The 24,763-nt window shown below is 44.2% G+C and overlaps 1 protein-coding gene across 1 annotated transcript in view; it reads right to left on the bottom strand.

Annotated features, from left to right (window-relative positions):
- LOC115104496 (brother of CDO-like) overlaps positions 1-23,728 on the bottom strand; it is a 60,120-nt gene extending 36,392 nt beyond the window's left edge. Inside the window, exons 1-2 of the mRNA XM_065007001.1 lie at positions 23,491-23,728; positions 590-715 (exon numbers count right to left, since the gene is read on the bottom strand). Coding sequence (XP_064863073.1) covers positions 590-698 — 109 coding nt within the window. The 5' untranslated portion in view covers positions 699-715; positions 23,491-23,728. The remainder of the gene's footprint in view (positions 1-589; positions 716-23,490) is intronic.
- Positions 23,729-24,763: the final 1,035 nt, after the last annotated feature.

The raw sequence follows: 24,763 nt of genomic DNA, 5'->3' as shown, positions 1-24,763 counted from the left end.
GTGACATGACCAGCGCACTACTCACCAGTGACAGTGACATGACCAGCGCTCTACTCACCAGTGACATGACCAGCGCTCTACTCACCAGTGACAGTGACATGACCAGCGCTCTACTCACCAGTGACAGTGACATGACCAGCACTCTACTCACCAGTGACAGTGACATGACCAGCACTCTACTCACCAGTGACAGTGACATGACCAGCGCTCTACTCACCAGTGACATGACCAGCGCTCTACTCACCAGTGACAGTGACATGACCAGCGCTCTACTCACCAGTGACATGACCAGCGCTCTACTCACCAGTGACAGTGACATGACCAGCGCTCTACTCACCAGTGACAGTGACATGACCAGCGCTCTACTCACCAGTGACATGACCAGCGCTCTACTCACCAGTGACAGTGACATGACCAGCGCACTACTCACCAGTGACAGTGACATGACCAGCGCTCTACTCACCAGTGACATGACCAGCGCTCTACTCACCAGTGACAGTGACATGACCAGCGCTCTACTCACCAGTGACAGTGACATGACCAGCGCTCTACTCACCAGTGACAGTGACATGACCAGCGCTCTACTCACCAGTGACAGTGGCGCCGCCCTGTAGGCAGCACAGTAGCACAGCACCCAGAGCACACAGCACTCGCGCCCGTCGCTTTTTCATCCACGGAGTCCAGTCTGTTCCAGACATCTTCCATACACTACCCCCTGATGGAGAGAGAGAGGGGGGGTCAAATGTCATACACAGATTTACAACACTCAAAACAAACAATATGAATCCACTCATTCCCACACACATTCTGTCACTAAACCAACAACCACTCTAACTACCATACCACTGACAGATCCCATGGCAACATCATAAAGAAACCTCCACACACAGTGGAAAACACTTAGACACATACAAACACCCCACTGAAAGGTAGAGACCAGGTGAGGGTCCTAGTCACAGCAGAGGCCCGCCCTCAGAAACACAACTCCAGCCCAGACACAAACAAAACCTTTCTTTTCCGTCAGCCCCCATCCTCCTTTCCTCCCGCAGCCATCAGCCTCTCCCCTCATCATTCTGCGCCTCTCCCCCCATTCAGGTGGAGCAGATACAGGTAGAGGAAGGGGATACACAGAGCCTGTATTCACCACTCAGTACAAAGAACAACTGACTACAAGGGGGGTTCTAGTTGTGCAGCAGTGGGTGTGTGAGCAGGAGCTCATATGAATATTTGTGTGTAGATTGTGTGTATGAGATATGAGGGAGAAATAAGGCAAGAAATCAAGGGGGAGAGAGAGAGAAAAAAAAGAGAGAAAAAGAGAGAGGGGTAATGGTCAGTCTATTAACAGTTAATGCCGAACGGGGAGATTTTCTCTCTCCCTCGTGGCTCTCTGCCAAGTTTCCCAAATTCTTCCCTGTCAGGTTAAACTAACAACTTCCTGTCAGGATGAGGAGGGCGGTCCACACAGCTCCCGGACTGGAAATCTCTCTCTCTCTCTCATGCACTCACACAGCAAACACACATGCACCCACACAGCAAACACACATGCGCCCACACAGCAAACACACATGCACCCACACAGCAAACACACATGCACTCACACAGCAAACACACATGCACCACACAGCAAACACACATGCACTCACACAGCAAACTTACATGCACCCACACAGCAAACACACATGCATTCACACAGCAAACACACATGCATTCACACATGCACCCACACAGCAAACACACATGCGCCCACACAGCAAACACACATGCACCCACACAGCAAACACACATGCATTCACACAGCAAACTCACACAGCAAACACACATGCACTCACACAGCAAACACACATGCACTCACAGAGCAAACACACATGCACTCACAGAGCAAACACACATGCACTCACAGAGCAAACACACATGCACTCACAGAGCAAACACACATGCACGCACACAGCAAACACACATGCACGCACACAGCAAACACACATGCACTCACACAGCAAACACACATGCACGCACACAGCAAACACACATGCACTCACACAGAAAACACACATGCACTCACACAGCAAACACACATGCACTCACACAGCAAACACACATGCACTCACACAGCAAACACACATGCACTCACACAGCAAACACACATGCACGCACACAGAAAACACACATGCACGCACACAGAAAACACACATGCACGCACACAGAAAACACACATGCACTCACGCAGAGCTGGACAGGGGAGAGAGTGGTTGGTGGGAACAGGGTTCTAAGCAAAAAATCTTCTGTAGTTGTTCACTATTATTACTATCCTACCCTTCTCTCTCCACCCAGAACCCCCTGGCCTTCTTTCCTTATCTCTTACCCTTCTCTCTCCACCCAGAACCCCCTGGCCTTCTTTCCTTATCTCTTACCCTTCTCTCTCCACCCAGAACCCCCTGGCCTGCTTTCCTAATCTCTTACCCTTCTCTCTCCACCCAGAGCCCCCTGGCCTTCTTTCCTTATCTCTTACCCTTCTCTCTCCACCCAGAACCCCCTGGCCTTCTTTCCTTATCTCTTACCCTTCTCTCTCCACCCAGAACCCCCTGGCCTTCTTTCCTTATCTCTTACCCTTCTCTCTCCACCCAGAACCCCCTGGCCTTCTTTCCTTATCTCTTACCCTTCTCTCTCCACCCAGAACCCCCTGGCCTTCTTTCCTAATCTCTTACCCTTCTCTCTCCACCCAGAGCCCCCTGGCCTTCTTTCCTTATCTCTTACCCTTCTCTCTCCACCCAGAACCCCTGGCCTTCTTTCCTTATCTCTTACCCTTCTCTCTCCACCCAGAACCCCCTGGCCTTCTTTCCTTGTCTCTTACCATTCTCTCTCCACCCAGAACCCCCTGGCCTTCTTTCCTTATCTCTTACCCTTCTCTCTCCATCCAGAACCCCCTGTGGCCTTCTTTCCTTATCTCTTACCCTTCTCTCTCCACCCAGAACCCCCTGGCCTTCTTTCCTTATCTCTTACCCTTCTCTCTCCATCCAGAACCCCCTGGCCTTCTTTCCTTATCTCTTACCCTTCTCTCTCCATCCAGAACCCCCTGGCCTTCTTTCCTTATCTCTTACCCTTCTCTCTCAACCCAGAACCCCCCTGGATTTATTTCTCTCCTCTCTTTGATCTAAATGGGCTGGCTGGATCACATGAGCTCTGTCTAGAACATACTGGAACATGCACTTTAACACTGAGTCTGGACACATCAAGAGCTGTTACTACTAACCTAGAACTAACCACTGTTACTACTAACCTAGAACTAACCACTGTTACTACTAACCTAGAAGGGACACCACACGGCTAAGACTGTGGACTTCAGGAGAGAAGTGCAGCTGCCGCACACACACGCATGCGCACACACACGCACACACACACAGCAAGGAAAGAGACACACCCCTGTCTCATCGAGTGAACCAACCACCTGTGGGTCCCAATGGGAGGTACGAATCCTCAAAAACAAAGTAGTAGAAAGACACACACACACACACACACACACACACACACACAGCAACATGTCCACAACAGACTAACGAAACTCACACTTGTGACTAACAAACTTGTACACACACACTAGTGTTTCACATGCTTTATCATGGCTTTACAAACACTCTTGTTATTTCATGAGAACCTCTCCCACGTCAAGCCTCCCTAAACGCAGCCTCATCTTTGGCTCGGTCTCTTCTAGATCCATTAATCAGACTGGATTTTCGTAGCAGATACCCTGCCTCATGATGACAAGCTGGCCTCAACACAACTTTTTCCATCAATCCATTCCAGCAGAGACACAGAGAGAGACAGGGGGAGAGAGAGACAGGGGGAGAGAGAGGGGGGGAGATACTAATCCATCCTTCTTCATCTTCTTTCCTCTCCTCCCCCTGTCTCTCTCTCCATCACATCACAGCGCAGATGGTGGTTGATGAAGAACAGAGACACACAGAGACAGCTCCTCTGATTTAGAACAGAGACACACAGAGACAGCTCCTCTGATTTAGAACAGAGACACACAGAGACAGCTCCTCTGATTTAGAACAGAGACACACAGAGACAGCTCCTCTGATTTAGAACAGAGACACACAGAGACAGCTCCTCTGATTTAGGACAGACACACAGAGACAGCTCCTCTGATTTAGAACAGAGACACACAGAGACAGCTCCTCTGATTTAGGACAGACACACAGAGACAGCTCCTCTGATTTAGAACAGAAACACACAGAGACAGCTCCTCTGATTTAGAACAGAGACACACAGAGACAGCTCCTCTGATTTAGAACAGAGACACACAGAGACAGCTCCTCTGATTTAGAACAGAGACACACAGAGACAGCTCCTCTGATTTAGGACAGACACACAGAGACAGCTTCTCTGATTTAGGACAGACACACAGAGACAGCTCCTCTGATTTAGGACAGACACACAGAGACAGCTCCTCTGATTTAGGACAGACACACAGAGACAGCTCCTCTGATTTAGGACAGAAACACAGAGACAGCTCCTCTGATTTAGGACAGACACACAGAGACAGCTCCTCTGATTTAGAACAGAAACACACAGAGACAGCTCCTCTGATTTAGGACAGAAACACACAGAGACAGCTCCTCTGATTTAGGACAGACACATAGAGACAGCTCCTCTGATTTAGAACAGAAACACACAGAGACAGTTCCTCTGATTTAGGACAGAGATGCAGAGTATGTTTCTCCGCTCATACAGGAGTAATAAAGGCCTAGATCACACATTTAGTAGAATTACTGCTTTATTTATAAAAACATATAATAAAACTATTTATCAGGGGGTGCTGCAGCACCCTCAGCACTCCTACTTCCCGCGGCTATGCTGCAGTAGTTTGTGTGTGTCTATACGCATGACTTGTGAGTATGTGTGTATGGGTCGGGCTGGCCTATAATATGTGTACATCGGTATGTATGTGTGTTGGGTGCATGTGTATGACTGAGCATGTTGTTTGCTCTTGTATGAGATGGGGAGATTGCAAACAGTATGTATGAGTCTTGGATGTTGCATTAGTACTATGGGCATACGTTCAGTATGGGGTTTAGTAGTATGACATGGTGAAAGGTATTAGGAGTATGTTGATAAAGCCTCTTTGTGGTGCAGGCAGGGTTCCTGGGTTCCCTATTGTCCCCCTGCCTCCCAGGATAAATTCATTTGACAAGCCTGCTAATTGGATAAAACTAGGCTGGAGCCTCCTCCCTGAGCACTCACATTCCATCTGCTTTCTGGCATGGAGAGAGAGGACACAGGAGGGGTGGGGGAGAGAGGAGAGAGAGGACACAGGAGGGGTGGGGGAGAGAGGAGAGAGAGGACACATGAGAGGTGAGAGAGAGAGGAGAGAGAGGACACAGGAGGGGTGGGAGAGAGGTCACAGGAGGGGTGGGAGAGAGGACACAGGAGGGGTGGGAGAGAGGACACAGGAGGGGGGGTGGGAGGACACAGGAGGGGTGGGAGAGAGAGAGGACACAGGAGGGGTGGGAGAGAGAGGACATAGGAGGTGTGGAGAGAGGACATAGGAGGTGGGGAGAGAGAGAGAGGACACAGGAGGGGTGGGAGAGAGGAGAGAGAGGACACAGGAGGGTGTGGGAGGAAAGAGAGGACACAGGAGGGGTTGGGGAGAGAGGAGAGAGAGGACACAGGAGGGTGGGAGAGAGAGGACATGGAGGTGTGGGAGAGAGGAGAGAGAGGACACAGGAGGGGTGGGAGAGAGGAGAGAGAGGACACAGGAGGGTGTGAGAGAGGAAAGAGAGGACACAGGAGGGGTGGGGAGAGAGGAGAGAGAGGACACAGGAGGGTGTGAGAGAGGAAAGAGAGGACACAGGAGGGGTGGGAGAGAGGAGAGAGAGGACACAGGAGGGTGGGAGAGAGGAGAGAGAGGACACAGGAGGGGTGGGAGAGAGAGGAGACAGGAGGTGTGGGAGAGAGGAGAGAGAGGACACAGGAGGTGTGGGAGAGAGGAGAGAGAGGACACAGGAGGGGTGGGAGAGAGAGGACAGGAGGTGTGGGAGGGAGGGGAGAGACACAGGAGGAGGGAGAGAGAGAGAGGACACAGGGGGGATGGGGGAGAGAGGGGACACAGGAGGGGTGTGGGAGAGAGAGAGAGGACACAGGAGGATGGGGGAGAGAGGACACAGGAGGGGTGGGAGAGAGAGGACACAGGAGGGGTGGGAGAGAGGAGAGAGAGGACACAGGAGGGGTGGGAGAGACGAGAGAGAGGACACAGGAGCTGTGGGAAAGAGGAGAGAGAGGACACAGGAGTGGTGGGAGAGAGAGAGAGGACAAGGAGGTGGTGGGAGAGAGAGGACAAGGAGAGAGAGAGAGAGGGACACAGGAGGGGTGGGAGAGAGGACACCAGAGGGTGGGGAGAGGGGGAGGGGGCACAGGAGGGGTGGGGGAGAGAGGACACAGGAGGGTGGGAGAGAGGGGACACAGGAGGGGTGGGAGAGAGGAGAGAGGGACACAGGAGGGGTGGGGAGAGAAGGGACACAGGAGGGGTGGGGGAGAGAGGAGAGAGGGGGACACAGGAGGGGTGGGGGAGAGAGGGATACAGGAGGGGTGGGGGAGAGAGGAGAGAGGGACACAGGAGGGGTGTCCCTAAGGACACTGGAGGGGTGGGGGAAGAGCGATCTGCAAATGACTTAAATGTAAAAGAGGTAAATGTGGAGAGAGGAGAGAGGGGACACAGGAGGGTGGGAGAGAGGGGACACAGGAGGGGTGGGAGAGAGGAGAGAGAGGACACAGGAGGGGTGGGGGAGAGAAGGGACACAGGAGGGGTGGGGGAGAGAGGATACAGGAGGGCTGGGGGAGAGAGGAGAGAGAGGACACAGGAGGGGTGGAGAGAGGAGAGAGGGGACACAGGAGGGTGGGAGAGAGAGGACACAGGAGGGTGGGAGAGAGGGGACACAGGAGGGGTGGGAGAGAGGAGAGAGAGGACACAGGAGGGTGGAGGAAGAGAGGAGAGAGAGGACACAGGAGGGTTGAGGAAGAGAGGAGAGAGGGGACACAGGAGGGTTAAGGAAGAGAGAGGACACAGTAGGGTGGGGGAGAGAGGAGAGGGGGCTAGGGTTGTTGGGTAGGCAACTCCTTCTGAGGAGCTGAACTGTTGAATATTTATCACCCCCCTCCTCGTCCATCTCTCTCTTCCTACCCACCATTTTACGTCCTTCACTACCCCCCCATCCAAACATCACAATGGCCCCCCTTTAGATAAACACATGCGGTGTCAAGTGTGAGGAGTACTGGGTTCAACTGCTCTGCTCGGGCCCGCCGGCCCACAATGCCGCGCTGCATAGCTGCCATGCGGGAGGCCGGTTGCCCCTGGCGACGCTAACAGGCAGAACGCACCTTAATAGAGTGGAGAGTCATTGTGAAGCAGTGGGCCGGTGGGCAGACAAAGACCCCGCAGACTCCCAGAGAGAAAGGGGAGATACTACTCTGAAGGGCCCCAGGAAGAGCTGATGATGGGGGCCGCTCAACGGAGGAGAGGAGAAGTGTGTGTGTGTGAGAGGGATGGGGGGGTTGATAGTAGTGTGGAGAGGTGAGTGGGGTGGTGGTGTGGTTCAGTCTTAGATGGGTGAGGGTTGGGGGTGAAGGGGCTGGAGAGGGGTTGACTGAGAAGCAGAATGGGGTCTAAATGAATAGAGGGGATGTCAACTGGCAGGCGAGCAGGAGGACACAGGGTCTTGTCAATGAGAGGGTGTGTGAGTGTGTGAGCGCGTGTGAGAGCGTTGTTTGAATGTGTCCAACATATTTTCCCCTCACTCAGTCAATCTGGTTGCTGGCCCTTTGGTCAGGCTGGGGCTGAGTGGAGAAGACAAGACGAAAACAACAGCTACAGCTCTGCTCTCAAGTGGAAAATGGATCCCATAGTAGTAAAGAATTTGAGATGAATTACTTAGCCCGTTCCCTCAGCTGTTTACCAAAACAAGTGGCGGGGCTGCCGTTTTGTTTTTGTTTTTCATCCTAGACTGTAGCTTTAAAAGCATAGACTTTACCTAAACAACCATAGCTCTAGTCAACAGGAAACAGTTTCTCCCAGGTCCCCATGCTATGGCTAGGCCTCAGCATTCTGGAGAGTTCTGGGTCCTGTTCCATGTGCTACAACCAATGTTATAAAACGTTCAGATAGGTACATAGGACACACACAAGTCTATGTCATGTAGATTAGGGAGTCCATATGTTCCCTACACTTTACAAGGCATTTCCATCAGAACGTTCTGCCTTCCTGAACATGCCCCCCAGCGAGGTCTGAGGTTGGCAGATGATCCCGCTCAAGCAGGTGGAACCCAGCCGGCCACGCCCCATTCATACCCCTCTCTCTGAGCTGAGCACCCACAATCCCCCTCTCAACATCTCTAGACATCAACCGCTCCTATGCCCCAAAAATTACACATCAAAAGCATAATCTAACGAGGTTGGGACCCCCCCACACCCTTCACAAAGTATTAGTGAGCTACCCCCCCGCCACAGCCCATCCACTCCATCCACGCTAACGAGCACCAGGCCGTCTCGGGGATTAACAAGTGAGATCAAGCCAGGCCCAGGGGGGGCTCTAATCAATTAGGCACCACGGCATTTGCATATTTGATATAACAAGGCAGAATTAACCAGCCAATGCTAATTATGGGGCTACTGCAGCATTCACAATGCCATGGCTAACTAACACATACCGCCACGTCCACATTCCTTCCTGGTCCTGAAGGACACTGGATGGATGTCTTCCTGTGTGTCCTCCCGGGCCATGGGAACTAGCACCACCTGACTGAGCCCTACCCACTACCCCCTTGGGCATTACTTCCTCTACAATCAAACACAGTTTATAAGCAGGCAACCGGTTGGGATGAGAGGATGGATGTTTCTTAAAGACTTTACTTTGCCGATATATGTTAAAGGGGCAATCTGCAGTTCAAACAACAACGACACTGCCACTGTTTTGGTAAAAAGGGGAGGGAAGGAGCAGGAGAAATGTATCCATTATCAAATCATAGACACAGCTATGGATGTAAGGAGTGACCTTCCATGTTATCAAAATGATACATTTTACCATGTTTTGAGGTTATACAGTGTTTGTTTACTATTACATTTTCTGATGCAATTGGGGCTATCGACTGGCGCAGCGGTCTAAGGCACTGCATCTCAGTGCTTGAGGCGTCACAACAGACACCCTGGTTTGAATCCAGGCTGGATCAAAACCGGCCGTGATTTGGAGTCCCATTGGGCGGCGCACGCCGTCCAGGTTTGGGTTTGGTCGGTGTAGGCCGTCATTGTAAATATAGATTTGTTCTTAACCAACTTGGGTGGTTAAATAAAGGTTACATTTAAAAATGTAAGAGCCTTTAATATGTGTGTGTGTGAGAGAAGGCACCAAACTAATGCCCATTATCAGTCACACACACACTACACTGTTAGAAAAAGTATACTCACAGAGGCATCAAAAAATTCAAACCCTTGAAGCTAATGCCAGAAATATTTCCATATAGACTATAAAAACAAGACCACTCCAATCCTCCAAAAACTCACCTAACAAACATACAAACGTAGGATCTTCATTTGATCACTCTTTTGTTGCTGAGCATTTTCATGCACAGCAGGAAATGCAAGCTTATAGTGTATTCAAGGTTTAAAAAGGCTTCTAAAGTTTGTAATTTAAAATGTCAGAATTGATTCACCCTAAAGATGAATGTATCAACCCCTACAAAAAATTTCAATTAATTATAATCCACATAATACTAATAATAACAATAATAGTAATAATAATAATAATTCACATTTCCTGTTCCTGTAGGATTATTTTCCTGCTGTAGGAAACTGGATCAAATAAAGATCCTACATATGTACAGCCATGTACATAGATTATAGGGCTGGGAATTGTCAGGGACCTCACGATACCATATTATCAACATACTTAGGTGCCAATACGATATGTATTGCGATTCTATATGTATTGCGATTCGATACTGTGTTTTGATGTTGTTTCAAACATATTGCTCACCATAATATTGCAATAGTCAAAACAATAGGAGATATTATTTAAAAAAATATCCCGACATGTAAATGCATCGATTTTTCCCCCAAATGGATTTATTTTTATTTATTTTATTTTGTGGGTGGATCGGCTCAATATTGTGGAAAGATTGTTGCTTCCATCAATGTAATTGTCTGTATCATTTCCAATCACCCATACATTTTGGGGGTAAATATATATATCCATATTCATACACGTACATACCCATATATATAAACATGCTTACACACACACACACACACACACACACACACACACACACACATACTTTTTTAAAGAAAATACCTTTATTATTCCCCGCAAACCCTACCACCCTTCCCCGAACTGGAGTAAACTAATAAACAATAACACTTAGGCTTCTACCTTCAGTTTCTACATATTATACACATTTTACAGACACAATCTATTTTTACAATAGTTATATTTTGTTTGTTTTTAGTCCTTCCTCTATTTCTGATGTCCATCCAGTTTGATTTCTATTTGTAACTGTGCTATTTCACAACATTTCTGAACCTATATACATTTTACAGACCCCGTATGTTTTACATTAGTTATCTTATTAGTCCCACCCTTCAGCTCCATTCAACCCCTCCCATCTATCTCTCAACACCATCCATTTTGGATTTCTATTTGCCATATATTTCTCAACTGTGCTGTGATGCTTCACAAAAGTACTGAACCTTTCTATTCTCATAGCTTCTACAGAGTGTAAAATAAAAATAAACATTTTTGCTAAAAATAATGATTCTATTATTGATTGATTGACTATGGCTTTTTAAAAACAACCAGTATTGCTATCTGCAGCGTTAGTTCTAGACAAATGTTGCAATTCTTCAGCAATTCCTGAACCTGTGACCAAAAACGAGCTACATATGGACAATACTAAAATAAATGATCTAATGACTCTGCCTCCTCACAGCAAAATCTGCAGAGCTGGGAAGATTGTATATATTATAACATTCTATTGGTTGCAAGAATTTTGTATAATCATTTAAATAAAAAAAATCTAAGTATTGACTCCGGCGTTGAGTTTGCGTGTCAATTCATAAACCATGTGCCATGGAATCTGTATGTTGAAAATCTCTTCCCAACTATTTTTGCAATTTATATGGCACAGCTGTCAGTTTTTTGGTCCTTAAATGAAATTGGTATATGTTTTTATTTATCACACTTTTCTTTAACCATTTATGGTCTTTAATACAGGGCCTTACTTTTCCCCCTTCTACTTGCCTCTTCCATTTTTGTGGTAATGCTGCAATTAGTTGGTTGTAATTTTGGGTAGAGCAGACATTTCCATATGTCTGTGTTAGCTGCATGTGTGACATAACTCCACCAGTTCGATTTATGATATAATTTACAAAAAACTACATTTATTTTTTATTTTTACATTTTATCAAAAAAATATGTTTTTTTAAAATCAATTAGTATATTTGAGTTCAACCACAATATTTGTAGTATTATTTGTTCTGTCTTTTCAGGTGGATTCAACTGAAATTGCAACCAACCTTCTAAGACTTGTTTAAAAAATAACAATATTTTTGAGATGATTTCCTTTTCAAACAACTGAAAATGAGCAGGTATTATCTGAATAAAGGGGAAAAGGACATTCTTGAACATAGGATGAGACATTCCTACCAATTTACTAGAGAACCAGTTTGGATTTAAGTATAACTTTTGTATGACTGATGCCTTTAGTGAGAGGTCTAATGCTTTAATATTTAATCATTTCTGCCCTCCAAATTCATATTCGTTATATAAATAAATAGGTCCTTTTAATTTTGTCTGACATGCCATTCCAAATCAAATGTAATATTTCTTGTTCATATAATTTAAAAAGCACGTCACTAGGTGTAGGCAAAACCACAAGCAAATAGGTAAACTGTGATATGACTAAAGATGATTTTTTCCAGAAATTGACAGGTATTTTCCTTTTCCATGGTAGCAATGGTAATTGCTAACGTTCTATAAACATGTATTGCAGTGAGATCATTTCTTTCTTTTGGGATTTGTATACCAAGTATGTCCACATCTCCGTCAGACCATTTTATTAGTAAATGACATGATAATGTAAAAGTTTTAGTGATCCAATACATAACACTTACCATAATTTGGTTTTAATCCAGAGAGGTTAGCAAATGTATCTAGATCCTCTATGAGGCTGTGGAGGGATTCTAATTGTGGTATTAAAAGGAAACATGAATCATCAGCGTACAATGACACCTTAGTTTGTAAACCACAGATGTGTAATCCCTTAATATTATTGTTGGGTCTGACTTTAATAGCTAACATTTCGATGACCATAATAAATAGATATGCCGATAGTGGACAACCTTGTTTTACTCCTCTTGACTGCTTAAAACTTTCTGAGATGTAGCCATTATTTACTATTTTACACCTAGGCTTACTATACATAACTTTAACCCATTTTTTAAGAGATTCTCCAAAATTCTAATATTCTAAGCATTTGTATATAAAATCCAGTCGCACTTTATCAAAAGTCTTTTCAAAATCAGCTATGAAAACCAGGCTATCGGTGTCCCCGATATTTCATAGTATTCTATTGTTTCCAGTACTTGTCTTCCATTATCTCCAATGTATCGTCCATGTAAAAAACCTGTCTGATTAGGATGAATAATATCTGACAAAACTTTTTTAATTCTATGTGCCAAGCATTTAGCTAGAATTTCTGGCCTCCAATTTTTTTAATTGACTGGATATATACACACCACTTGGATCCTGTTTCAGTAATAATCAAATCAGGCATTCTTGTTGCGTGTCCGATAATCTACCATTTATATAGGAGGGGTTAAAATATGCTAATAATGGTCCTCTGAGTATAAAATAAATAAATATCAAAAACAGTTTGGTATACTACCACTGTTATGCCATCCAGCCCTGGAGTTTTCCCAGCCTTAAAGGATTTAATTGTATCAAGAAGTTCCTCCTCTGTAATTTGGTCTTCACATGAGTCTTTCTGTACAGATGTTCATTTTACATTATTATTAGGAAACAAATCCATACAATTAGCTTCGTTTAGTGGAGATGGAGGAGACTGAAATGAAAACATATTCTTAAAGTACTTTACTTCCTCTTTCAAAATATCATTTGGTGAATCATGCGTGACTCCATCATTTGTAACCAGTTTCAATACATTTTTTTGGTAGCATTTCTATGTTGAAGATTGACAAAGAATGTGGTGCATTTCTCCCCATATTCCATCCAGTTCGCTTTATATTTATAATATATTACATAAATAAATACATGTATAATTAATTTTAAACATTTAGTTCCACCATGATAGGACAATAAATAAATAAGTATGTATATCCCTCATCTGAACAACATTGAAAGCTCTCTCACAACCCCGGCTCACAGCAATACTTTGGTTCTGGGATATGCAACCATTTCCTTTCTCACTCAACGCCACACTTTCCCAAACAAAAAAAACACACACCACACCATCCACACATACTGTGCCTTCTGTTTACTGAGTTTATATCTCCACCATGTTGAATTAGTGCTTTTGTGTTCCAATTAGATATATTTGAAGATAGATAGAAAAGCTATATTTTTTTGTTGTATTATTACAATCCATAACCGGGCTAGAATTGTGTGTTTCATAACTTGCCTCCTCTACGAGAACTTTGTAATTTTTAAAATAGCCATGGAGTAGTCTTCATGTCTCTGAACAACTGGTTATCGATATATAGTTCATCGACGACGAGAGCTACTCATTTACCTTTCTATCTATTTTCCTTGAAAATTGGATACAGAACTTTCTGCAATTTCCTTTGGGAACTGGACATTCATGACAATGTTCTTGCCAGCAAGTCTTTTACTCAGGCTTTTAACCATTATTTTATCGTTAAAGAAAGCTAATTTGGCAACAGTTGGGCGTTCATACCTCTGCCCTCTCTGTCCGAAGCGGTGTACACATTCGAGTTGGATTTTGTCGATAGCTTCGCAAGGAATCTGAAGCGTTGTAGGGAGGAACTCTCGAACTACAGATTCAGGAACTTCTTCTTTCTCTTGGATACCTGTAAGTACCAGATTCTCTCTCATGGATCTAGTCTGTATGTCAAGTAAGGCTTCTCTCAGAACGGTGTTCTCCTTCTAAAATTCATTCACTTCAGATTTCATCTTATTGACTGTAGCTTTCAGCTTGTTCGTATCTTTCTCCAATGTCGTTGCTTTTTCGTCACTCATCTCAAGGCCTTCAACTCTTTTAAATCCTTACTGACTAGTTCAAGTATACCCAGTTGGTCATTTATAGATTTTTTTAACAGATCGATTTCGACCTTTTCCATTACCACTGGTGAAAAGATGAAATCGTCTGCGTCTGTAGAAAAGTCACGTTTTTGTTTTGAAACAGGTTTCCCCGTCTTACTCTCCGTCATGTTTGGGTGTTGCTTGTTTTCGTAATATTTGTCAATAAATTTCTCTCGTCTGAAGATTTGTTTTGTGTTGTTATCCAGATTGAAGGTATTCACCCACCAGATTTTGTAGTGCTAATATTTAGTCTAATTTACCGATATTGAATATTATGTTTTTATCTTGAGGTGGTCTACATACAGTTGAAGTCGGAAGTAAACATACACCTTAGCCAAATACATTTAAACTCAGTTTTTCACAATTCCTGACATTTAATCGTAGTAAAAATTCCCTGTCTTAGGTCAGTTAGAATCAACACTTTATTTTAACTTGGGTTAAACGTTTCGAGTAGCCTTCCACAAGCTTCCCACAATAAGTTGGGTGAATTTTGGCCCATTCCTCCTTACAGAGCTGGTGTAACTGAATCAGGTTTGTAGGCATCCTCGCTCGCACACGCTTTTTCAGTTCTGGCCACAAATTTTCTATAGGGTTGAGGTCAGAGCTTTGTGATGGCCACTCCAATACCATGACTTTGTTGTCCTTAATTAAGGCATTTTTCCACAACTTTGAAAGTATGCTTGGGGTCATTGTCCATTTGGAAGACTCACTTGCGACCAAGCTTTAACTTCCTGACTGATGTCTTGAGATGTTGCTTCAATATATCCACGTAATTTTCCTCCCTCATGATGCCATCTATTTTGTGAAGGGCACCAGTCCCTCCTGCAGCAAAGCACCACAACATGACGCTGCCACCCCCGTGCTTCACGGTTGGGATGGTGTTCTTCAGCTTGCAAGCCTCCCCTATCCCTCCAAACATAACGATGGTCATTATGGCCAAACAGTTCTATTTTTGTTTCATCAGACCAGAGGACATTTCTAAACCGTAGTCTGGCTTTTATAATGGCGGTTTTAGAGCAGTGGCTTCTTCCTTGCTGAGCGGCCTTTCAGGTTATGGTGATATAGGACTTGTTTTACTGTGAATATAGATACTTTTGTACCTGTTTCCTCCAGCATCTTCACAAGGTGCTTTGCTGTTGTTCTGGGATTGATTTGCACTTTTCGCACCAAAGTACGTTCATCTCTAGGAAACAGAACGCGTCTCCTTCCTGAGCGATATGACGGCTACGTGGTCCCACGGTGTTTATATGTGCGTACTTTTGTTTGTACAGATGAACGTGGTACATTCAGGCGTTTCGAAATTTCTCCCAAGGATGAACCAGACTTGTGGAGGTCTACAAAAATGTTGGCTAATTTCTTTTGATTTTCCCATGATGTCAAGCAAAGAGGCACTGAGTTTGAAGGTAGGCCTTGAAATATATCCACAAGTGCACCTACAATTGACTCAAATTATGTCAATTAGTCTATCAGAAGCTTCTAAAGCCATGACAAAATTTTCTGAAATTTTCCAAGCTGTTTAAAGGCACAGTCAACTTAGTGTGTGTAAACTTCTGACCCACTGGAATTGTGATACAGTGAATTATAAGTGAAATAATCTGTCTGTAAACAATTGTTGGAACATTTTTAAAGTGGAAATGACAAACTGTAGAACATTTTATAAAACTTAAATACACTACAAGTCTGGATTTCCTGCTGTGCAAGGAAATTGTCAGCAACAACAGAGTGATAAAACACATGTGCATACACCCATGTACATTTGCACAGACATACAACCTACTCCCTGTGAGTTCTTCCAAGGCTGCAGTGGAGGGAGGGGGGCAGGGAGGGAGGGAGGGAGGTTGGAGGGAGGAATGAGAGAAGACGGAGGGGAATGGAAGGGGCCCCTAGCTCCTTTGGCAGCTCATACATCAGAGTGAATAGAACCAATTATAAATCAAGAGACATTTCTCCCTATTATTCAGTAGGAACCAGGAGAGCTCAGCCCAGCCCATCCTGCCTCCTCCTATACTGCTCTCTCTAAGGAGGCAGGGAGACACGACAGAGAAAGAGAGAAATTGAGAGCGAGAAAGATACATGTAGAACAAGGCAAAATTAAACATTGCGTCCCCTTGAACAATCCAGTGCCCCTCTTGGGCCGATCAGTGCAATTTTGTAAATGACGCATCTCTATGGCAAGACCCATCATTCACCCAAATCTCATCAAAATCAGGCCAGTGGTGTTTGAGATATAGTCTAGGTTAGCTAGACTCATATCCCTGAGCATGTGTGCCAAATTTCATCACTGAGTCAAACAGATCAAGTTATAGCGCCACCGTGAGGTCAATATGAATGTTCTTGCCTGTTAAGTCTTGACAGTGTTTGCAACATGCATACCAGATTTAGCTGCATCATTCAACCAAGTTTTGTCAAAATCAGGCCAGTGCTGTCTGAGATATCGCGTGTGACTAATGTACGAACAAACATACTAACGACCGAGACAGATCCACAGTCCCTTCCCTGATTTCATCATGGGGGACAACAAGGGGGCATCTAGCACAGAGGTGATAGAACGGTGATATAAGAAACAGCCTTGGGAAAAATAGGAGAAAATAAGGGAGGGAGAAAATATAGGGCTATGGCATAGAGAAAGGAGAGAGATGGCTAAGAGATAGGGGTCATGTACTATAGAGAACTACTAGAATGCTTATTACATAGTAATAAAGTTCAGGTGTGTGTGTGTGTCGCCTTGAGCCCTAACTGCCACAGGAACATATGATGGAGGCTCATTTCAAAAGTGTTGAGTGTCAGAAGCTGGATTACAGCTGTGTGTGTGTGTGTGTGTGTGTGTGCGCGCGTGTATTTTGAGACTCTCTGACAGACATTATAGCACGGCCAGAGGAGTTCCATGTGTCCCGTCACTCAAACGATTTTGATGTCGTTCCGGACTAAAAGAGAAGCAGGCCAAAACGCAGGACTGCACATGTGCAGACAGACAATATACAGACCTGTGCCAATAGCAATAGACAAACGAACACAGGCAGAAACTGGGATAATCTGCACAGGAAGACCTGTGCATCACAAACTACTGTGCTGCTGTTCTCAGACCAGTTCTTCTGATTTATGAGTGAAACAACAGAAATAGACTAGTGGTATTGTCCCAGGCCAGGGAAAGACGCCATACTCCATCCAGTTAAGAGACAGGTTTCCACATGTCTGGGAATAATGATGACGTGCAGTCCTGAGAAATAGATCCGTTTTATCACCTTTGCCTATGATGGTAGTAGGACCCATATCACCATCACCTTTCTTCCTGATACTAACTGAAAAATCAAATCACCATCACCTTTCTTCCTGATACTAACTGAAAAATCAAATCACCATCACCTTTCTTCCTGATACTAATTGAAAAATCAAATCACCATCACCTTTCTTCCTGATACTAACTGAAAAATCAAATCACCATCACCTTTCTTCCTGATACTAATTGAAAAATCAAATCACCATCACCTTTCTTCCTGATACTAACTGAAAAATCAAATCACCATCACCTGTCTTCCTGATACTAACTGAAAAATCAAATCACCATCACCTTTCTTCCTGATACTAACTGAAAAATCAAATCACCATCACCTTTCTTCCTGATACTAACTGAAAAATCAAATCACCATCACCTTTCTTCCTGATACTAACTGAAAAATCAAATCACTATCACCTTTCTTCCTGATACTAACTGAAAAATCATTGAGTGACAAAGTGCACGTCTTTTGAATCAGAGAACAAACTCAACAACCCCGGACCCTGAAATACTACTGCAGGGTTGGTAGGTTACTTTCTAAATGTAATCTGTTACAGTTACTAGTTACCTGTCCAAAATTGTAATTTGTCACGTAACTTTTGGATTACCTAAACTCATGAATGTAATCCCATTACTTTCCCCCTAAGAGGCATTAGAAGACAAAAGGGATCCATCAAACACATTTGGTGTGTCATCACAGTGGTCTCTGACTTGTGGTCAGACTCGCTCAGGTGGAACAAACTTAAACTTGCTCCTTTTTTCAATGCTGATTAAATGTCATTGAGAAAATAGAAAAGTGCATAATGTATTTTTTCACAAGCATCCTTTCTAAATGTTAATGTAATCCAAGAAGTAATCATCTAGTTTCTCAAAATAATCTGTAATCGGATTACAATATTTTTGCTGGTAACGTAACTGCTAAAAAATGTTTATAATCAGTTACTCCCTTTTCAACTACTGGACAGAGAAAAGTGACTCCTAGCCACAGAAACAACCAGATATGCAAACAATAACCAAAGAAAAACTACTTTGAGCGTAAGTGAAGAGTAAGACATTGGTTGATCCCTCCCTAGAGCAGACATTCCACTGTCTGTCATAAACAACAGTAACATTCCGAGAACTGTCCCAGAGAGTGATGGATTATTCAGTTATAACCCAGTCACAACACATTGGCACAAGATGGTGTGCAAGAATGGAGGGAGAATAAATCATTGGGAACCAAAATAAGTTGATGGCTCCGTGGGGTTCTGTTCTCACAAGCTGTTCAACAGTGTGTGTGTGTGTGTGTGTGTGTGTGTGTGTGTGTGTGTGTGTGTGTGTGTGTGTGTGTGTGAGAGAGAGAGAGAGAGAGAGAAAAGGAGAGAGAGGGAGAGAGAGAGAAAGAGCAAGGGGGAGAAAGAAAGAGAGCGTGAGGAGAGAGAGTGAGTGAGAGAAAGAGCAAGGGGGAGAAAGAGAGAGAGAGCGTGAGGAGAGAGAGAAAGAGCAAAGGGGAGAGAGAGAGAGCGCGTGAGGAGAGAGTGAGTGAGAGAGAGAAAGAGCGAAGGGGGGAGAGAGAGAGAGAACGAAGGGGGTAGAGAGAGAGAGAGCGTGAGGAGAGAGCGTGAGGAGAGAGAGTGAGAGAGAGAAAGAGCATGAGGAGAGAGCGTGAGGAGAGAGAGAGAGAGAGAAAGAGCGAAGGGGGGAGAGAGAGAGAGAGCATGAGGAGAGAGCGTGAGGAGAGAGAGTGAGAGAGAGAAAGAGCATGAGGAGAGAGGCTGGCTAGTGAGGTATGCAAGGTCTGGCCGGGGAGGCAGGGCGGCTCGGAGCCCCAGGGGAGGGTACTGCACCCTGGCCACCTGCCGCTCCAGGCTGGACACCTAAAACCTTCAGGACAAGAGCAACCTGACCCTACAACCCCTATAACCCTAAAGCACAATATGTCAACTACACAGCCAGAACGCCCTGTATGGAAAACTACAGAGCAATAGGTAGGATCTCTGGGAGAATGTTCCAACTACAGCACTCCTTCATTGTTGGCTATGTGTGTGTATATAATCACTCTATTACACCACAACACTAGTAGAACCAGCTGATATGGATAGACTCCATGTAATGACAGATACACACACCTTACTACAGCCTAAAGCAGGGATGTGCAACTGGCGGACCCACCAATCAATCCCACCACCAAATGTTGTTTTTTTTATCTACATTTTTGGGAACTCAGTGGGAGTCTTACTGTTGAGAGATAGAATCGTAGAACACACAAGGTGAAATGTCTAAATGTGGTTGTGCATCAGATGTTTTTATCTTGTTATGTCAGTCACTGACAGTCAATGAAATGTAGATTGGTAAATGAGTCTAGCGGACAGATATCTAAACTTGTAGAAATCATGGTTGAATGACCTACCGTGGGGCCCCCATTGATTTTGTTTATCCGTCTCACCATGTTAAAAACTGCTCAAATGTCTTTCCACCTTATGGCAATGTGTAGAATTGCATGAAATGAACTCTAAAACTTCTATTTGGTTATCTCCGCTGTCAGGCGGGGGGGGCTAAAATGTTTTGCTCACAATTGGGGGGGCCCCTCAATTCTTTTTTTTACTTAAGGCTAGGGCCGGCTCTGACTGCATTTGTGGGTATGGATGTGAGTATGCAAGCCCACAAGCCACTGCTGCCCCTCATGATGAATTCAGATTTTTTTGTGGCCCCTAACTCCATCAATGTGGCCCATCCCTGGCCTAAAGTATCTCTCTTTCACACACTCCACAGTGCACGCTACGAGAAATACACATCCTATCATACACTGTGATCTGACTTCACTGGAACATGCAGGTCATCCTGAGAGGGAAATGTTCAAGACGAGAGTGACAAGCTGCACATTCCTGTGTAAAGACATAATCCTGATTGGAGAACCATCATGCACACACACACACACACACACAGAGTCAGGCACCCACACGCACACAGAGTCAGGCACACACACACACACACAGAGTCAGGCGCACACACACACACACAGAGTCAGGCACACACACACACAGGCCCGCAGATAGCTGCCTGCTATGACTGCATGATTGTACCCGCTGTAGAACAGATGAAAGCCTACCCTCAGCAGGTTGTCTCCTCTTGTCAATTAACAGAAATGTTACACCCTCTAAGAAAACAATAAACCTTTCCACAGTCAGAACTTCAAAAGTCCCACATCCAGAATAAGAACTATACACCCAGAGTCACAGCCAGAACGAAAACTATCCATGGACTCAGTGCCAATCTATATCCATGGCTTCAGAAGCAGAACAAGACACAGCAACCAGAACCTACTCAGTGTAACCACTAACCATGGACTCATAGCCAGAACATAGCCAGTACAAGAGCTCTCCTACCCAATGTTACTATAGCCAGAACCAGATCTATCCAATGAGTCCTAGCCAAGCTTCCAATGGACAGATGAAGACATACCTACTGAGAGTGGACCAAAACAATGTCAAACATACACCTATTAAGGCAACAAAAAATAAGGACCTGCCATGTGTTTTTAACAACTCACATTACTTCAAGGCCTGATGTTATCTTTCCAAAATAGGCATATGGACTAACCCTTATCTTTAACCCTGTTGTTACCAACGAGTGGTTAATGTTGGGCTGGCATGGAAATGGAATGGTAAAATGTGTGCGTTCATCAGCGCATAGCTAATGGCTGTTCATAACTGCACCACCAAATAAGGTCAGAAGACTGGGAAAGGAAAGAACCCCAGGCAGACTGGAATCAATTAGAGAATAGCTTTGATCCACCCGTCCGCCGATGATCAACAACAAACTCTACCGCACCATAGCTACCAAACAAGAGGTTCCTTATATTCAGACAGAGGCACAGCAGCCAACGCCAAACATACATAGCCTCTTTTTAAACTAATTCACTTATTCAGTTTAATTGAAGAGATAACTCTGCTCGACCTTTAATCTAACTAACATCATGGATTGAGCTGAAAGAATCTCTTCTCTCCAACGGACATGGTGTCTTGTCAGTTTAATCATGGTGTTTTTTCTATGCGAGTGAGTCAGGCTAAATGTAATCCAAATAACAAAACGACACCTGGAGGTATGAACCCCCCATTGTGAGAATGACACCCATGCGAGGACTCGCCAAGAGCTCATTAGCGCCACTGGATTAGAAAAAACATTTTCTCATTAAATCATTCCTCAGCAAAGGGATGATATCCCACTTGGCAAAAACTGGTTGAATCAACGTTGTTTCCATGTCATTTCAACAAAATAATTCAACTGTGATGAAGTTGAATCAATGCAGAAAACTTGCAAAACGTCATCATTGTAAGGGAATTTCCTATTTTTTCAAGTGGTGGAAGAAGTACCCAATTGTCATTCTTGAGTAAATGTATAGAAACCTTAATAGAAAGTTACTCAAGTAAACGTGGAAGTCACCCAGTAAAACATTACTTGAGTAAAAGTCTAAAAGTATTTGAGAAATATACTTAAGTATCAAATAGTAAAAGTATAAATAATTTCAAATTCCTTATATTAAGCAAAGCAGACAACACCATTTATAAAATATGCATTTGTGTTTAGTGAGTCCGCCAGATTAGATGCAGGTGTTCTCTTGATGATGTTCTCTTGATAAGTGTGTGAACGGGATCATTTTCCTGTCCTGCTAAGCATGCAACATGTAACGAGTACTTTTGGGTGTCAGGGAAAGTGTGTGGAGTAAAAAGTACATTATTTTCCTTAGGAATGTAGTGAAGTAAAAGATGTCCAAAATATAAATAGTAAAGTAAAGTAGAGATACCCAAAAGAACTACTGAAGTAGTACTTTAAAATATTTTTACTAAAGTAGTTTACACCAGTTTTTTTCATCCAACTTTTAACCTAAATTCAATGTCATATTTTATTTTGATTTCACGTTTGTTGAAAACTCAACCAAATGTTAATCAAAAATAGACGTTGAACTGACATCTGTGCCCAGTGGGATGAGACGCCCTTGACAGCTTGCAGCTAAAATACATTTAGGCATTCCACCACATTGATGGTTCAGAATAGTTGACCAGCTGTTCATTTATTGTAATAAGGTTATTCTTGCACAGTGGAAGTTTGGTTTAATGATGAGGGGAGTGGGTTATTAAAAGCACGCAATTAGTGATGTTAAAGCTTTGCGTCATGAGAAACAAAATCTGTTCAGGCCATTTTATGGTGAATCAGGCTAATAAATAAGATGTAGGCATGGAACCAATAATATGAGGATGGAATTTGGCAGTGCTTGCGGTGCCTGTTTTCTGTTACTCTCTATGGGAACAACTACAGGCTAAGGCCTGCAAAAATCGACACACTATTGGTCTTAAAATGAGAACTTTGAATCACAAATCAAATATATTTATATCACGAACATAATAAAAAAAACGTATTCACACACCAAGATGAAAAGTTAGAGAAACGATTTTTGCAAAAAAGGACGCAATTCCGAAAACTGAAGGCAGAAATGATAGCGCAGCCAAAAGCTACCACCATCACTCAATGAGTCCTAAAACTATATTTTACAACCTTTCTAAAATAACATTTCAAAATTCGTATTTTTCATGACCGTTTCGTTCCATATCCCAAATATTACGCGCAGTCTTTGTTTCTATTGAGTTGGCCTGAAATTGAACGCAAATAAATAAAGACATGGAAACAAAACAATTGTTGCTCACAAAGTTAGTAAGGTACCCGCATCCACATAAGAACATGGGAAACACTAAACTTACACCAATTATGTTATCACACATACGTGCGTAAAATATGATACCTCAATAGCACCCGTTATTCCACGAATACAAGTATATTGTTAACTTGTAACGCATGTGTTATTACTTCGTGTAGTAGTAGTGCAAAACATGGATCATTTGTAGAGGTAAAAACTTACCAAAACGTGCTTTATTTGGAATTCACTCCTCACGACACCACTTGATCTCCTTCTCCGCTTTTTACTTCAGTAAATTTTCAGGGAAAAAACACTTTTCACTTTTTCTTTTCCCTCTAAAGCTACTGCTTTGGTAATTTACTGCGATTCCACCGACATTTTCTTCGGCTCCCCAAGTTCTCACATTGAAAGGCCGTTTTTGGATGACTGAGCTTGCAAACAATTCTCTCTTTTGCAACGCCTTTTCGGGTCCTCCCACTTCCCAAGAAGGGGAGGGATTTGAACAATAGGGACTCGCTCCTAAATCCCAACGTTTGGTAAAGCCGTCTAGTTTCCCCCAAGAAACACTAGTTTCACCGCACCGTGGATCTTACAGCCGTGCGCGATGATAAAGTGTTGTTTCAACTCATGTACGTACTTGTGCGTAAAGGAGTTTAATAAGATAAGTACATGAGCTAAAAAAAAACAAGTTCACAAAAGTTAAATGTGGTGTGGGGAGAAAAAGACGCCCCCCCTAGACTGGTGTGTTCCCCTGATTTGGTATGCGTTGTTCCCAAATAGTTTTTATTGACCCCTGTCCATTGAAGCCCGCAGGCCTCTCTCTCTCTAGCGCAGCTGTGGCGTGTTGTGTGCAGGAGGCAGACGCAGTCAGAGGCATCTCACTACTCTCTCACACTCTCTGTCTCATACCACAGTGATCACAGCAAAGAACCCCCGCGCGCTCGCCTCTGGAATTCTCTACTTCACTTCAATCAGCACACTTTGAAATGAGGGGGCCAAACGGAGCCATTCCTGTCCAGTTCATTAGTAACTGAATATTCTGACTAAGATCACAGGGGTTTGATACGGGCCAGTTGGTGGTGGTGGTGGTGGGGGGGTTGGTTGGTGGGAATCTGGCAACCTTGTCCCCTGGCTGAATGGAGGAACTCCCACCATGTACCTGAGCGGTTATTGCACCACAGCAGGGGTGTCATTGGCATACAAAGCCGTGCTGGTTTGTGACACCTGTTGCTCTTGTTCAGGTGAAAGTGTGTGTGTGTGTGTGTGTGTGTGTGTGTGTGTCCATGTGTTAGTGCCAGTGTGCGGTTGGTCCAGCCTATCCTTTATGCACCCCCTGCTAGTTAATATCCAAATGCTATTGGTTCCTCTCTAGATTTCTTCCTCGGTTTTGGCCTTTCTAGGGAGTTTTTCCTAGCCACCGTGCTTCTACACCTGCATTGCTTGCTGTTTGGGGTTTTAGGCTGAGTTTCTGTACAGCACTTTGAGATATCAGCTG

This window comes from Oncorhynchus nerka, linkage group LG22 (assembly GCF_034236695.1).
Source record: "Oncorhynchus nerka isolate Pitt River linkage group LG22, Oner_Uvic_2.0, whole genome shotgun sequence".
Lineage (NCBI taxonomy): Eukaryota > Metazoa > Chordata > Actinopteri > Salmoniformes > Salmonidae > Oncorhynchus > Oncorhynchus nerka.
The sequence above is the reverse complement of the archived record's forward strand: the minus strand, read 5'-3'. Positions and strand labels throughout refer to the sequence as shown.